Source organism: Crassostrea angulata, chromosome 3 (genome assembly GCF_025612915.1).
Source record: "Crassostrea angulata isolate pt1a10 chromosome 3, ASM2561291v2, whole genome shotgun sequence".
Classification (NCBI taxonomy): Eukaryota; Metazoa; Mollusca; class Bivalvia; order Ostreida; family Ostreidae; genus Magallana; species Magallana angulata.
In genome coordinates this window covers 47,967,407-47,982,954 of record NC_069113.1, presented here as the reverse complement: position 1 = coordinate 47,982,954, position 15,548 = coordinate 47,967,407, and the positions used below count along the sequence as shown (strand labels likewise).

Below are 15,548 nucleotides of genomic sequence, written 5' to 3'. Positions count from 1 at the left end.
AGTAAGGTAAAATACATGTTTAGAAATTGAACTAATTAATCAATAAACAATTAAAATTTTAAGCTGTGGGTTAGAGAAAGGCAATGAACAAAATTTCAAGAAGAATGCTCTTTTATAATGCTGATTCTTTGAATGTTTTTCCACCCCTACTTTCATTCACATGATATAATCATTGGCCCACAGATTTACAAGTGTGCCAAAGTCAAATTAACAGTAGGTTATTGTCAAGTTTGTGAGGATTTCAATCTATTCCTGTTTAATATATTAAGTGATTGATTTAACGGTATGTGTTCAACAAAAACTCACAGGGGTACCCTACTTTCGCTTTCGCACTGCAGATTCATTTATAAACAAGTTACAACTGAAGTATTATGATTGCTCTTATTATCAAACCATTTACGATACATAGAACAAAATATTAACATACCTTTGTAAAAAGCTTTCCAGTTGCGCTGTCATTGAAACGTTCACAGTCCCAACAGTCACTCATCATGCTTAAAATGTCAGCGCATCGTAACTTATACGTATCGATATATAGGTCATCATTAGTTGTACTGCATCACACTCGGATTTATGTTTTCCTGACTTAGAATTTACAAAAGGATAACTAACAGTCTCGCTAAATAGCTAAATTATCATTTATATTTGCACAGATTAAATAAAACATTATGTTTTAATTTTTTTTCGATTTATTTTAAAGCGCATGAAAAATAATAACTACTCCCTCGTACGCTTGGCAGCAATGGCCGAAATTAACATTGTAAAGTCCCGTAGACTTTGAAAATCGGCTCATACATAACTAAGGGAACATTTATGCGGCCAGTTACCTGTTATTTTGTTTGGAAATTTTTGTTAGCGTTTAATTTTATTCATTTTACTAAAAAATTCTCTGACATTTATTAAAAATTGTCAAAATATCCCGGAACCGAGAACCTGGGACAGACTATAGAAATTTGAACATCGATCCCGACTTAAAATGTGAAGGTTTCATCAACTCTGTAGTATCGCATTGAAATAACTTGTGCGCATTGATTCATCTTTTTTAATCGAGTTTTGCTTTGAAATAAAATATGTTCATCTACATGTAGGTCTTGAATCGAAATACTAAAAGTACAAGTTATCAAATGTCCGAATTTCCTTGTTTGCGTCACATGATGATCAACTTCAAAATAGAACATTTACAATAGAGTAGACGATGTCTTCAGAAAAGTTTGAGTCTTTGGATGACGACTTTACGTCGATTTTGGACAGTTTAAGAGAAAGAATAGAGAGAAAAATTCCAAATTATACTGGTGGTAAGGAAATCTTTAAAAATACTTTTTTCAGGGGGCGTAACTTTATTCTCTTTTGAGAAGTGGACAGGCATAGCCTACATCCACATGTGCCCCGGCCAGGGTTTGCCTACCCATTTTACCAAGACTTGGACTGGTGTCCCATCCAGGGAGTCGATAGAAGTCGACTCATCCGCTTTGCACAAGGGAACTGGTATTAAGCACTTGCCTTATGGGCCTTCATGCATGGGTTGGAGAAGGATTTAACTTAATTAACTAATCACTTCATGATTTACATGCAAACTGAAGAAACATAGAGGAATTGGGATCAAACATTAATGCCACCTTAAAAATGTTAAATTCTAGGCTGATCATCATTTAGATGACTAAAGAATGTCACGAAGTCTTAATTGACAATACAAATATATAAACAATCAGGATTGTAAATAAATTATGGAGCCTACATGCGGGTCTTTGAAATTTGAGAAAATAATTCTATCCCAAGTAATTTTTAATTTTCAGAGGAAAGAAAAACAGCTGTTCGACATGCAGAAAGAAATATGGAAGAAGCGAACATTATAGTAAGACTATATAACTGTATATATATATCTGTTAAATCCTAAGCTAATTGTTTTATGTTAAATACTGAAATCTGATTGGTTTAGATGCATTTGATAATCCGTTCTATTACCCTCAGGGTTAGCAACACGCTAATAGCAACGGGTTACATAACGAATTGTTACATGCGCGTAAATGATGCGCGTACAGTTCGCAGTAGAATTCAAGTCATTCCTATAGAAAAGCATTTTAAGTTTTCTTTAAAATTGACATTCAGTATAATAAAATAAATAGTGCCTGTTTGGGAGGATAACAAATCGACACCCCTCGAAAACCATTGGCAACTGACGCGAAGTGGAGGTTGACAATGGTTTTCGAGGGGTGTCGATTTCAACTGTGACCCTCCCAAACAGGCACTATTTATATAGTGTGTATGCTGATAGGGAGATAATGTGTTAATGTGACCACTACAGCAATAGTAGAAATAAATCAGAATACTAGTAAAAATTTATAGTACAGGCACATCAAGTACATCTGTTTTGCTTTTCACATTTTAAATGATTTAAATTTCCTTCATATTTCTAAGCTCCAAGAAATGGAAGAAGAGGCCAAAGTAGCACCTATGTCATATAGAACACAAATGTTAAGTCAATTGCGTAACTATCGCAGAGATATTGATCAGCTAAGCAGAGCTCTGGCAAGTAATTTCCTGCATTCTGAATTTTTAAAGTACATGTAATACAAAATATATTCTCTAATACCTGTAATTCATTGTTAATTGTAAGTTTTGTTCTGTTTGATTTGCCTTTTGATATTTTTTTTTATTAAGTAAATTAATAACAATTAATGAATATAAAACATTACTACTCTGTATTGTAACTTTCATGATCATTAACACAAACCTTATTAAGAATTAATAATTTTTATAAATTCTTTAATATCTATTTTGAACAGAAAAGAGGGACTGCTTCAGGTTTTGGTGGATCTGAATCCTATGGATTTGAAAGAAATGACGTGAGTCCTAGAAATTAATTTTTTACAATTGTCTTAAATAAGAGTTGAAGTTGTGTTCAAACTCTACTTGAAATTTAAAAGCTGAGACAAAAATTTACCCATTTGTATAAATATTAATGGTTGAAAATTTTAATTTATAGATAAAACTCAGTGAAGTGTAGTCATTCCTGAATTTGTTCTCAGAATTATGATGTATGGGAGATTGATATTTTTGATAGAGAGTTGAAGCCTCACAGAGAGCTAGACTGATGGAGGGCACACAGATATTGAACCGAACAACGGATAGCATAGCACGGTCCCACCAGATCTCAGCCGAAACGGACCAGATAGGAGTAGAAACAATCGATGAACTCGGGCGACAGAGAGAAGTTCTAGAAAGGACCAGAGATAGGGTAAAATGAGTTCATTATGTGTGCTAAGTGTTAAAAACAATGTTAATTATTTATGCAAATGTGTTTTTTATATACCGGTACCTATTTACTGACTATGAGAATAGCAAGTGTATTGTCCTCAAACACAGCAACTATTTCCCAAGGCGAAGCTAGGGGAGATAGTTGCTGTCGAGGGGACAATAAATTTGATATCGTCTGGACAGTCAGTAAATACTAGAAAGTTTTTTATTTATACTGAAGAAAACTTTTAATTATTTGACAGCAATGACGATTTTCTTGATTGTAAACAAGTTAGAGATATCAGACTTTAAATTTTATTTACCAACCAGTTGTGTTCTGAGTTAAAAACAAGGAAATTGAATGCAGCCTATGAATAGTTTTGATGACTATTCAACATGGGCAGAGAGCATGAAAACTATTTCACGGAGATAGAATAGCATGTTAATTTCTTGTAATTAATAGAAAATATTTGCAGAGTTATAATAAACGGTTATATTATTGAATTTTGTAGTATGAACATCAGTGAATAAACTGTTAATATGAAAAAAAATTTACATGTTTTTTTTTTGTTTGAAGATTGAGAAAATTTAATCAATGATGATGTTATAAGACATTTTTATTTACTTCCATGGATTTCTTGAATGAAGTATGTCCTAAAATATTTTTTATAGCTGGTTGATACTGACACAAACCTCAGTCGAAGTCGGAAGATCCTGAAAACAATGGCCATGAGGTATGTCTAGCAATGTTAATAGGTAGCTGGTATAAAAGGTTGGGCACTTAGTTGAAGGTCATTAAAAAAAAACCTCTTAATATGCATTAGAGGATTCACTGCATTTTCTGAAACTTTGACTTTCAAGGTCAAAGGTGACTTGTCTCCAATATCCTTTATTATGATAAAATTTCAAAATAATAAACCTTAATTTGACAATATCTCATTGCAAGCAATGAGGAGTTCTTAATTGTCAGATGAATGAATTTTATTGGAACACATGGCACATGTACAGATTAGTTTTTGTCTTGCATTGACAGGGTGATGACCAACAAGATGATTCTGATTGTAGTGATCCTTATAGAACTTGCTATTCTTGGAATAGTGATATGGTGGAAGTTTTTCAAATAACACTAACTTGGAGGAAATGTTAATAGAGAGGGGCACAGGCAATTTCTCCACATTGAAGGATGTGGAAATCTCACAAGATTCCTTGAGATGAAGATTATCATATCACCTTATAGTATATACATGTGCATGTATTATTATATAGTGTTTTGGAATACAGTGTATCATGGAGAGAGAGAGAGAGAGAGAGAGAGAGAGATTTTACATCAAATAACTTATAGTTGTTTTATTTAATAAAATCTTATATTTATAATAAACAGTGTGGAACAAATTTACTTATTTGTATATTTAGACAAGTAATACCGGTACATGCTTGAAGTTATTCATTGAATTGTATGTTATCCAACACATACCAATATATTTAGAATTTTAGATGCTTAATTGCAATATGGTTGAAGGATGAACCAGATTAGATAAAGGGAAAATAAAATAAGCACAAATATTTTACACATGCAGAGATATACTTTGACTGATCATTGTCTTGATTTTGCTTTTACCTTAACCTCTGACCTAGAAACTTGGTTCAAGGTCACTGTCCACCTTTTCTCCACAAGCACTCTGGATGATATATAAAAGGGAGAATTTTCTTACCTAAACCTTCAAGTTTAAGCTTTAATCTACTAAGTTCAAAAGGCATAACTGTGTAAAAAATAATCTAACAATTCTAAATAGTTCTAATATGACCTGTTTTTTCTGGTAAAATATTTGTGTGTGCAATTTCAACTTTATAAATAAATCCTTTAAAAAGTTAAAGAGCGAAACTGAAAAAGTGCCAAATTCATGTCTAGTCCGTATCTTTCTTATAGAGAATCATCGGAAGTTCCTATAATAATAATACACAAAGATTGCTTATGAAATGAGGGTGTGTCATGATTTCAATCCAAGGTCATTTGGGCCAGTTCAGGGTCAATAAAAGAAAAGTTCGTAATTTGTGTCTCCTCTTTACCTTTCTTATGGAGAAATATTAAGGTGGTATGGAACACCTCCATGTTGTGATGTATTATTTGTCATAATAAAATATCCCCTCACTAAGGCTCAAGAAAAAAACACTTTAATTGTTGGATGAAAATCATATCCAACTACAAATCATGAGATCCTATATATTGCAGTTCTTCACATCTTATGCCGGGCATTTATTTTTCATCATTGTTAATATAAAGAGGATGGAATTCAAAGTTTTGTTCACTTCTCTATATTAATTGTCATAGCGGGGCCCTTCCTGACTGGTCAGTTTTCTAGTTATCGACAGATAATGCCACCTTAATAGTTTAATCTATCTCACATAAAGATTGCTTATGACATTTTCTGCTTTTTCTTAAGAATCTCAATTTATTTTGACCAATCCCCCAAAAAACTGTTTTTATTAACAAAAAATTTAAGTTGCAGATATTTATCCATTCTCACAATGTCTGGGGTCCTGAGTCCACTTGTGGCTGTGGGACGACGGCTATGAGTGGACTCGGGACCACTTACATTGTGATAATGTGGAGGATAATAGATGGATCATAGAATAAGCCAAGATTTACAGTAAAATTCATGACTAAGCCAGGATGAGGACCTGATCATTTATTACATACTCTGTAAAACAAGGAATGTATGTGTCAGAGCTTTGAACAATTTTATTTTTAAATTGGAATGAATACAACCAAATTATATTTTGAAAATTTCTTACAAATTAAAACATTGCACTTCATTATCACAGGAAAATAAAACCTTATTAACTGACCAATACTGGCTCACAAGGGGAAAAGGTAACACACAAAAATTTACTAGGTATGTTGGTTGACATGTCTAGTCTGATCATATCAAGACAATTTATTTATTAAGGATAATGCAACACTTCATTTTCTGATTACATCAAATGGAATTACCAAAAAAACCCTACATGTGTAATTCAGTCTATGATCCTGTATGCGCAGTAGCAGAAACATTAGATATTGACACTCTTGTAGAATATGAACAAGTGATTGACTGAAAAATGTAGAATGATGTGTTTTGTTCATAAAAAGGCATAATAATGAATTTTTTGCAGTTCTAATTGAATAGGAAATAAAACATTTGCAGAATCACAAAAGTATACCTCCTCCCTAAAAATGATTAACTTCAAGTAGAGTATAGACAGTGTCTACAGATTTCCTGCAATATGCATGTAAACATTTAATATTTTTTGACATGAGAAACATAATTTCTAAAATTTCTTTGGCATAAATTACATTCATACTAAGAATCTAAGTTGAATAGCAAATTCATTCATATGCAATTTCTAACATATCAAGTGAGTTTCCTTTTTTTAATCACCATGCTTTTTGAAATTGTAACAAAAATAAAAATAATCTTTAACTTACTTCACCTATCTCTGGTATAAATCTGACCTAATTATCCTTAAAACTCAAAATCTAGACGACCTTTGGACAACATTAATGAATTTTATTATTCAAATTTTTATTCAAATCCATTAACGCAAGTTTTGTTCCCTGATATGCATGGCCATTATACGAGTCTATGTGCATAAGATGATGAAAGTGGTGCAGCAGTGAGTTTCTTCTCAAAAATGCATGTATCTTACAGCTAATATTATCTCGTTACAGTATTTATAAAATCTATCAGAAGTCCACTTCTGTCCTAACTCAAATACAAAAACAGACACGGAAGCTCTTCATAAAATGCATGAAATTATAAGCATTGAACAAAAATTTTAAATGGCACCATTCAGTTTACAACAAACAGTCTTTTTTTCTGGTATGCCGATATGATATGACTTCTTTATTGTCAAAAAGTTGTGATATGTACATGTACTTATCTAAACGATTGGATGGATCATGCTCATATGTAGAGCCAGCTAGTACATGTATATAGTAGTATAATGACTGCCAGTTTGAATCTCGCTCAGTTACATTCATTTATCCAAGAATTCAGGTAAAATGGCTTTCAATAATGTTTTAAATGTAAAACATTACACCTCCTTAATGATGCTTTGAAATTGTGAGTCTACTTTGCATTACAGGTAAAGGTCAAGTGTCTATATACCTGGTGTATCCCAATCCATTTCATAATAAGAGAAGTATCGATCATTAAAGTAAACTGTAACAAACAATGATGCACTCCTGGGATATGGTCAGCCATACACATTTTAGTTTATAACTAATTAACAAAATATCCAATCACATCACTACATGTACAACTCCTGGACATTGCAATTGATTATAAAAATCAACTTTCATGACTTCCCCATTGCAATACATGTACATATCATATGACTAGAACCAACATGTTAGGGAAAGTATTTCAACACCATACACAATACCTATTTCTGTTTAAACCATAAACACTATGCACTGGAGTAGCACTGTTCCCAAATGCACTGTAGTTGTACACATAACAGTAGTATATCAAACACAATAAGTTACATTATGAACAATCTATATTGATATCAATAACAACAGTTTACTTGCAGGGTTATCCTTCAACTTACAACACTGTAAACCAATTTTTATTCGCGAAGACTTTATTTCCCGATTAATCAGAGATAAACTCTTTTGCAACGACTTTTTGCAATCTAGTTTTATCCACACCAACTTTGGTAATAAATACGTCCTGGTAAACATGGACTAGTAAGCGGTGAGAAATATTTGTAATGAGGACGCTCTCGCAAACCTCACAAAAATTTTTCGCATGCGAATAAAAGTTGGTTTACAGTAAATAACAACCATTAAACAGTCAACCTTCAAATCCCCCTAAACCAACCGCTTCAACAACGATTGTTAAACCATTAACATATCACAATGAAAGTGCCTACACTTGCACAAACAATTCATTTGTCAGTTGGTACTGTCAATGTAACTCATCTATACACCCTTTCCATCATACCACCAGTCATAAACAAACCACATTGTAATTCATTAGGTGTGACCTGGATCAGCATTTACAATCGATCTGGCTTATTTACGCATTTCCGGCAGATGCGGACTGGGTAATCCCACCCCCTCAGTGGCACTGGCCGCTTGTTGGGGGAGCAGCTCTCACACACTCCCTGCCCACAGGCTCGGCAGTGGTGAATTCTAAGCTTCGGACCAAACAACTCTTCGCAGACATAACAGGCCTTGATCTGTTCATCCGGAGTCCAGTACCCTGGCCGGGCAGTGTCTTTGATCATGTCTGTAAAAATGAGCAGACTCAAATAAATACGTGTGAGCTTAATATTTGTTGATAATCAAAGGGACATATACACAATTTGAATTCAAAACTTTATTTCTTATATTTTATGTATAAAATGGTTTACTTGTGCATTTTAAATGATTGACCAAAATTTGAATATTAGAAGTCAAGTTGGAAGTGAGATACAAAGGTAAGAATTCATTGTTACGTAAACGATGCTCTAGTCTTATTTTTGTTTAGTAATACAAATAATGTAAATTAAGAAATAACCATTTCTTTTGGACAAAATGATTCATGGCAAACAATATACTGTAAAGCACAGTCATGTAATTAAATGTGTTCATAAATACTATTGCCAACAAAAAATTTTAATTTTATCAAAATTTATACCAATACAACACATCTATAAACAATAACAAGACAAGTTTTGTTCCCTTAAAGAATTCTCTGTATCTTGCTTGTAACCAAACTTGTGGTAAAAGATCTATTAAAAATCGATAAAAAAAATTTTGAGTTCAAATTGTGTCTACATGTAAGTCCCTTTAGGAGACATGTAGGAAATATCCTGTAACATGAAAAGTCTTTTAATATTAAATATATACGTGTATATGTCACCAGAACTGCTTAATGGAAGTTTCTTTTAATATTAAACAGATATTCTCCCCTCCCCCTTATTCTAGACAGATATAACAGATCACAGAAATGTTCATGTGTGTGCATTAAGAAGCTGTGGAAGAAAAAATCACATGTGTAGAAAGTAGAAAAAAAGATCATTGAGGAAAATATTGATTAGTACTTGTATGTGTACGTACATGTACCAGCTATGAATATGTGATTCTGTTTTTACCTATTGGGTAATTCAAAGTAGAGGCTGCAACACTTATTGCAGAGGTCACAACCTCACCGACCTTTCTAGCTGTGACCTGAGAATTACTTCCTGTACTGTCATTTGAATCTGTAAATCAGAGAAAAAATTTTGAGCAAATACCACAGTTTGACAATACCAGAGTTTAATACAAGAACTTATTTATGCAAAACTTGTATTTTAAGAAATTTCCAAGTCAGACAGTATTACTATGTGCTGTAAAACATTTTTTATTTGCAACAACTTTATTTCGCGATTCAAAAGAGATAAACTGGTTTGCGGCAATTTTTTATTGCGACCAAGCCTTATCAACATACGTTTTGTTATAAAAACCATACAACAATAACTGGCTTGTGGCGAGAAATATTCATGACGACAAGGCTCTCAAAATATTGCAAAAATTTTGCACACACTAATAAAGTTGGTCTACACTTTACAGTATCTGCTAATTTACAGACATTTTAAGTTATACTAAGAGAGAGTGTGACACCATCCTGAATAGGATTCTTTTATAAAGTTAACCTAAAGGTGGTCGAAATTTATATATTCATGGAGATCACCCAATAAAACATATGTAGTTGTGTAGTACCAGTAAATGTACGATAGATATTCCAATAATCGCGTACCTGACATTTTCTTTCCCCCGTAGCATTTGTCACACACTCGTACTTCCATTTCGCCCCAGCCTCTCTCTGGGACCCGGCGACGGTGGGAGCTACAGTCGTCACAGAAGCCTTTACCGCAGGCTCGGCAGTGGTGCTTCTGCTCAGTCTCCAACTCTTTTGAACACTGGTGGCAATGCTACAAAAAAAATCATATACTTTGTAATGTACAATCAAATGTCAGAGGTCCTGGGGTGAAACAATGGTACTGATTGATGCAGTCTCCAACTCTCTTGAACAGTGTTACAAGAAATCATATACTTGTATATGTATATGTAGAACAGAATGGGTAAAATGTATTTCAATATTAAAGAACTGTTTACAATGATTGTCTACCTAAAATATCTATTGATTGAAACAGTTAATAAGAATGAAAATCAAACACTATTTACGGTACATAATCCATTTAAAATGCAAATAATTATGAATATACGGATTCATACTATAATATCAGGAAATACAAAAGAACACTACCACACAAATACAGTCAAACTTTGTTATCTCAACAAGATGGGACTGTTTAAAAACTTTGAGATACATGTATCCGAGTATTCAGGATATCGAGGGTAAAATACCGCTACTTAAAAAATAAGTATAACTTCGACATATCCATCGTATTTGAGATATCAGTGTTCAAGATATCAAAGTTCAACTGTAAATTGGTATTCTTACTGTGAATTAAGAATGGTAAAATTATTCACATATATTAAATTAAATGTTTTGTGCAGTACATGTACTATGTATGAACAAACCTTTTTTCAACTTTGAAAAATAATTGAGTACAACATACTCTTATCAATAGAACTAACTTTGCATGGAGGTAAACTCACCGATATCTGTGAATTGGGAACCCAGTATTCTGGAGCGATGCGATCATTCATCCAATCTGAGATCATCTTTGTAGGTTTCGAGCCAACGCTTGTAATTGAGTCGGCTATGTAGTGGAACCCATCAATGACTTTGCGAGCAGCATTATTGGTCCCTTGTAACATTTTGTAGCCCTATATATGATGTAAAGTATAAGCTAGCCAGAGCAACAGATTATCTCTTAAGACATTTTTTTTCGGAGGAGGGTGGGGTGGGGGGCTTAACTGTTAATTTATATATAAAACACATACTATAAAACATTTATTGATGTCAGTGACTGATGACGAGACATAGTTCATGACTTTGAAAAACTGAAAACAAGTTTAATTTTTTTTCTTCTCTTATACAAGGAAATCTAAAGCTAGGCACAGCTGTTAGCTCCAATCAATTTCCTTCTTTCATAGTTCTCATTTACAGGGATATCCTTTTGAAGCATTATAGCTGACAGGGCCCCCTTTATATTTTTTACGTTAAGAGATGTGACTCTGACCCAGGTTCTGTTTAGTACAGACTTACATCCGGCCACACATGGCGTATCTCTGTGTGGACGATTTCCTCAACTTCTTTGTTTCCATACCAGTTCTGACGACTTCGGAATATTACTCCACAGCTTGGACATTCCAGAACTTCTCTGAAAAAAAAACCTTAAAATCATTATATCAAAGAAATACATGTATATGATTATCATAGAATTAAATCTCATGTCAGTCTCAGAAATTAGGCTTCAGATATATGAATCCTTGCCTCCTTGGTAAGATAAAGTAATAAGAATCAGTTATACATGTACATGTTCATATAAAATCCGCAAAGCAATGAAAACACAAAGCTTACATCAAAAAGCATAAGATGACCTATCATTTTAACTGCATTCGACTGTAGATCAACTTTTTATTTCAACTTTAATGGGAGCTGGAATTTGTTTGCAAAACATAATTTTAATTTGCAAAAATAATTTTGACAAGAATATTGACTTGTTAGTGTCAACAAATGTCATTGAGAACTCTATTTTGTCAAATTGCAAGTCTAAAAGATTACTATACGAATTAGTAAATATCATTCAACTACTGGCAAACCACTCACCCAGCCCAGACATATTTGATGAGTCCTGACCACGCACTGTCTCTGGACTCGGAGGTCTTAGGAATGACTACGTGCTCTTTACCAGACAAATAACAGGACTGAAAATGTACACAAAAACAGTCACTAACACACTCAGTACCCCATCATCACCAGACATTGAAAACTACCTCACAGGTAACATGTATACCATAGTTGTAATACTAATTACAATCAAACTTCAATCAGTGAGTTTTTATAGTGGTTGAAAGTAAAACCAAACAAGAACAGACAACCCTTCAAATAGGAGTGTATATGGTTTTTTTTTTTCTGAAACAGCACTGTTAAACAAACGTAAAACTATGTACAAGTGACTAGAGAGATCCCTTTGAGATCCTACCTTACACAAGAAGACTTTGTTTTCAAACTGATGCTGATATTTACACCTCTTGTCTGTTTCATGGGCCTTGCTGTCGGTGTCGTGGTTCATACTCCGAGTACAACCCTCTCTGTCAAAGTACACCATTCATTACTTACAAACTGTTAACTTATTATAAATGTATTTGGCATGTACTATATTTGGCGGAAATTGATTTTTCAAGAAGTTAGCGTGGATTTGAATTAGCGCATTTCTGAATGCACCTATTCTTAAACACAAAGCATGGCATTTAGCAATGTACTTTATTAAGATGAAGCCACATTCTGCCAAAAACACTAAAACGTATACACAGCCCATGTTGTAAATATAATAGGTTTACAGTATTAAATCAAATTAAGTCTGTTTACCTTCTAAACAAAACACAATTCAACATGTATTGCCTTACTTGTAATAATTATGGTACATGTACATGATTTTGAATACTAGTACCTGGTAGGTAAACTTACCCACAGGACAAGCATTTCATGGAGCAAGAAAACAACTGGTCAGGAAATGTCCCATATAATGGCTTCTCCACTTCTCCATTGAATTTGTCATTCAAGTTCTAAAATCAAAGACATCACACATAAAACTGACAGCAATTGAACTTTGAAAAAGGAAACATACATGTAATTAACATATTACATGTATATGATTACATATATCTCCTCTCTATTTAGAGAACACATTTGAGAATTTTTCAAAGAAATCTATGCTACATTTTTGTACAGTAAATAAAAAATGTATATATTGATATCTTTCTAAATTTCACTTACTCATTCTGACCAAACTTGGCTTCTGAAAATTAGTGGGTTGTGTACAAAGATACGAACCTTCAGTGTCTTATAGACAATAGCTGGTCGACGAGCTGCTCGATTTGACTTATCCTGCAAATGCTGGGACATGGTTCTCTGGAACTGAGTGAAGTCTGTGGGGGGTCTACCAGTTCTTATTCCCACATACGTCAGGTCCTTAAAGTGCATTGGACACTCTAGTTGCCGGAATGTGTTCCATATAAACTTCTCAGCAGAGTCTGTACCTGTATGTATTATAGGGGAATTCTGAATGGTATTAAGTGTCTGAGTTACTTAGAAATATTAGCAAATAGGGACAGATTTTGGAATTCATGACTGATATTTTACCATGAAAAACCCAAATTTAGAAGCATTAAAATTCTTAAAAGCCATTGTTTTCCCCTAAACAATGAAGAAACATTTATATTTTTTCAAAATATTCATTATTACATGTACATATCAACAAGATGTCATTCATATATTAAATGCATTCTGATATGTTAAATGTTTAAAGTTAATTGAAGGTGGGCCAATTATTTATGGACAAATGAAACAAGAAAGCACTTGTAAAAGCAGGGGCACTAAACAGGGAGATAATGGTATATGGACTTTTCTAAATTCCATTTTTTGAGTAGTAAAAGCAATTTCCAAAGGTCAAAAATTTAAAATGTTACAGAGCCATCTGATCTCCTACCTGAGCTACCAAGAACATTAGTGTTAACTGTCTCCTGGAAAATGATCACTGCTGGAGTCAAATCTCCAACTCCTTTGTTACATCGTTTAGCAGTGGCTTCTAACTCGTCTGAAAAATGCTTTGTATAAGCTGAAGATGACTCGCATAGAAACTGGTACATATCATTGTGTAGTCTCTCTGCTCTTGTTCGGTAGATGATGATATCAGATATTCCTAGAATCTTCAGCAGTAAACGCATCCTCTGGTTCTGATTGGAGGTAATTCCCAACAGGCCCTCTGTGTCTATAACGATGACCTTTTCTTTGGGGTCAAATGCTGCCCAAACTCCTACGGTACATGAAGACTGATGTGAAGAGGTCTTGAAGACTTCTTTTCCACCAAAGAACGTGTGATTCAGGGTAAATGATTTTCCATCACCTGTGTTTCCAAATATTGAGACTACTTTTACATGTTCATTGCTGTCACAGTCAAGCTTCTTGATAAATTCATCTTCATCACCTATCTACAAAAATATATACATTACTTTGAATTAGTAAATAAAATCACATATATAATATAAATGCAAAATACTGAAAAACACAAAATTTTGTTTGGTTATAACAATTCAGATTAACCTGCCAATAAATTAGTAATTGCATTTTAACATTTTTTTAAAATCAAATTCAGGGCTATTGATGGACTATAAGTGGCAGTTAAATGCAACTTTATAAATTTAAACATGTATTCATTTTGTACAGTTATTGAGTTTTAACTATAAACCATTGCAAATACCTGTATAACTTCTTGGTCATTTATCAACATAAAGCTTTTTACATTATCATAGGGATCGTTTAGATCTATGATGCTCTCTGCAAGCTGAGCTTCTAGACTTGACATCTCGTTCCCTGCTGACAAACAAATATCAGGAATGCTACTGTGTTGGCTGTGGTCAGACTGAGCACTGCTAAACGAGTTCATGCTTTCAGTCTGGGTAGTGTCAGCTGGTTGGGCTTCTGAATGTTCCGTCAATTGTAAATCAATGTCTATAACCTGGTCAAGAAGTTGGGGACATGACATATATGTCAGGCTGTCATCGTCGCTTTGTAAAGGGCTAGATGGTTTTATAGGATTGTTCAATTGTTTCTGTAGCTCTCTTTGCCTGAATTCTTTAAAGAAGGTTTTCCTGTGCGTTTTTCGATTGCCTTTGTGATAGTCATCAAAGCAACTGAAGCAAAAATTTAAGGCACAAACTTCACACCTCAAATCTGCATAGTTTTCCTCTTCACAAACGAGCAGATTCTGAATTTTATCTATTTGGCACAATTCTTCAGACGGAGGTGGGTCAAATTTCCTCCTGTCGTGAAATTCAAACTTGACACTGATTTTATGGATCGTTTCGTCACATTCACTGCACTGGTCTGTACCACAATCTTCGCAGTGATAAAAGGCCTCTGTGTTTTCAGTTTTGCAACAAAACTTTTCTTTACAGTATCTTTTAGACGATCTTGTGCGTGAATTTTTTCTTAGAACAGCTGCCATGATTGTGTACCATTTTCTCGGTTACGTATTCCTCGACAATAATTCACAATAGCTGTTATGACAGAATGTTTTGTATGTAAAAGAAATGAACTGGCTATTTCTTCACTTCCGTATTTACATCCTGATTAAACAGACGCTTGATGAATTCAACGCTGATACCTCCG

The 15,548-nt window shown here is 33.7% G+C and overlaps 2 protein-coding genes across 2 annotated transcripts; one reads left to right on the top strand and one right to left on the bottom strand.

Moving 5' to 3' along the window:
* Window positions 1–1,083: 1,083 nt before the first annotated feature.
* LOC128175460 (vesicle transport through interaction with t-SNAREs homolog 1B-like) lies at window positions 1,084–6,218 on the top strand. Its single transcript, XM_052841092.1, has 7 exons — window positions 1,084–1,295; window positions 1,794–1,852; window positions 2,416–2,526; window positions 2,784–2,843; window positions 3,062–3,235; window positions 3,907–3,968; window positions 4,268–6,218. The coding sequence occupies exons 1-7, from the start codon at window positions 1,196–1,198 to the stop codon at window positions 4,356–4,358; spliced, it is 657 nt and encodes a 218-aa protein (XP_052697052.1). The 5' UTR covers window positions 1,084–1,195; the 3' UTR covers window positions 4,359–6,218.
* LOC128175458 (zinc finger FYVE domain-containing protein 1-like) lies at window positions 5,957–15,500 on the bottom strand. The gene is made up of 11 exons (XM_052841090.1): window positions 14,638–15,500; window positions 13,867–14,368; window positions 13,212–13,417; window positions 12,846–12,943; window positions 12,361–12,469; window positions 11,985–12,082; window positions 11,421–11,535; window positions 10,868–11,038; window positions 10,002–10,176; window positions 9,358–9,465; window positions 5,957–8,510 (listed from the first exon to the last, which is right to left on the bottom strand). The coding sequence occupies exons 1-11, from the start codon at window positions 15,382–15,384 to the stop codon at window positions 8,278–8,280; spliced, it is 2,562 nt and encodes an 853-aa protein (XP_052697050.1). The 5' UTR covers window positions 15,385–15,500; the 3' UTR covers window positions 5,957–8,277.
* Between the last annotated feature and the right edge of the window lie 48 nt (window positions 15,501–15,548).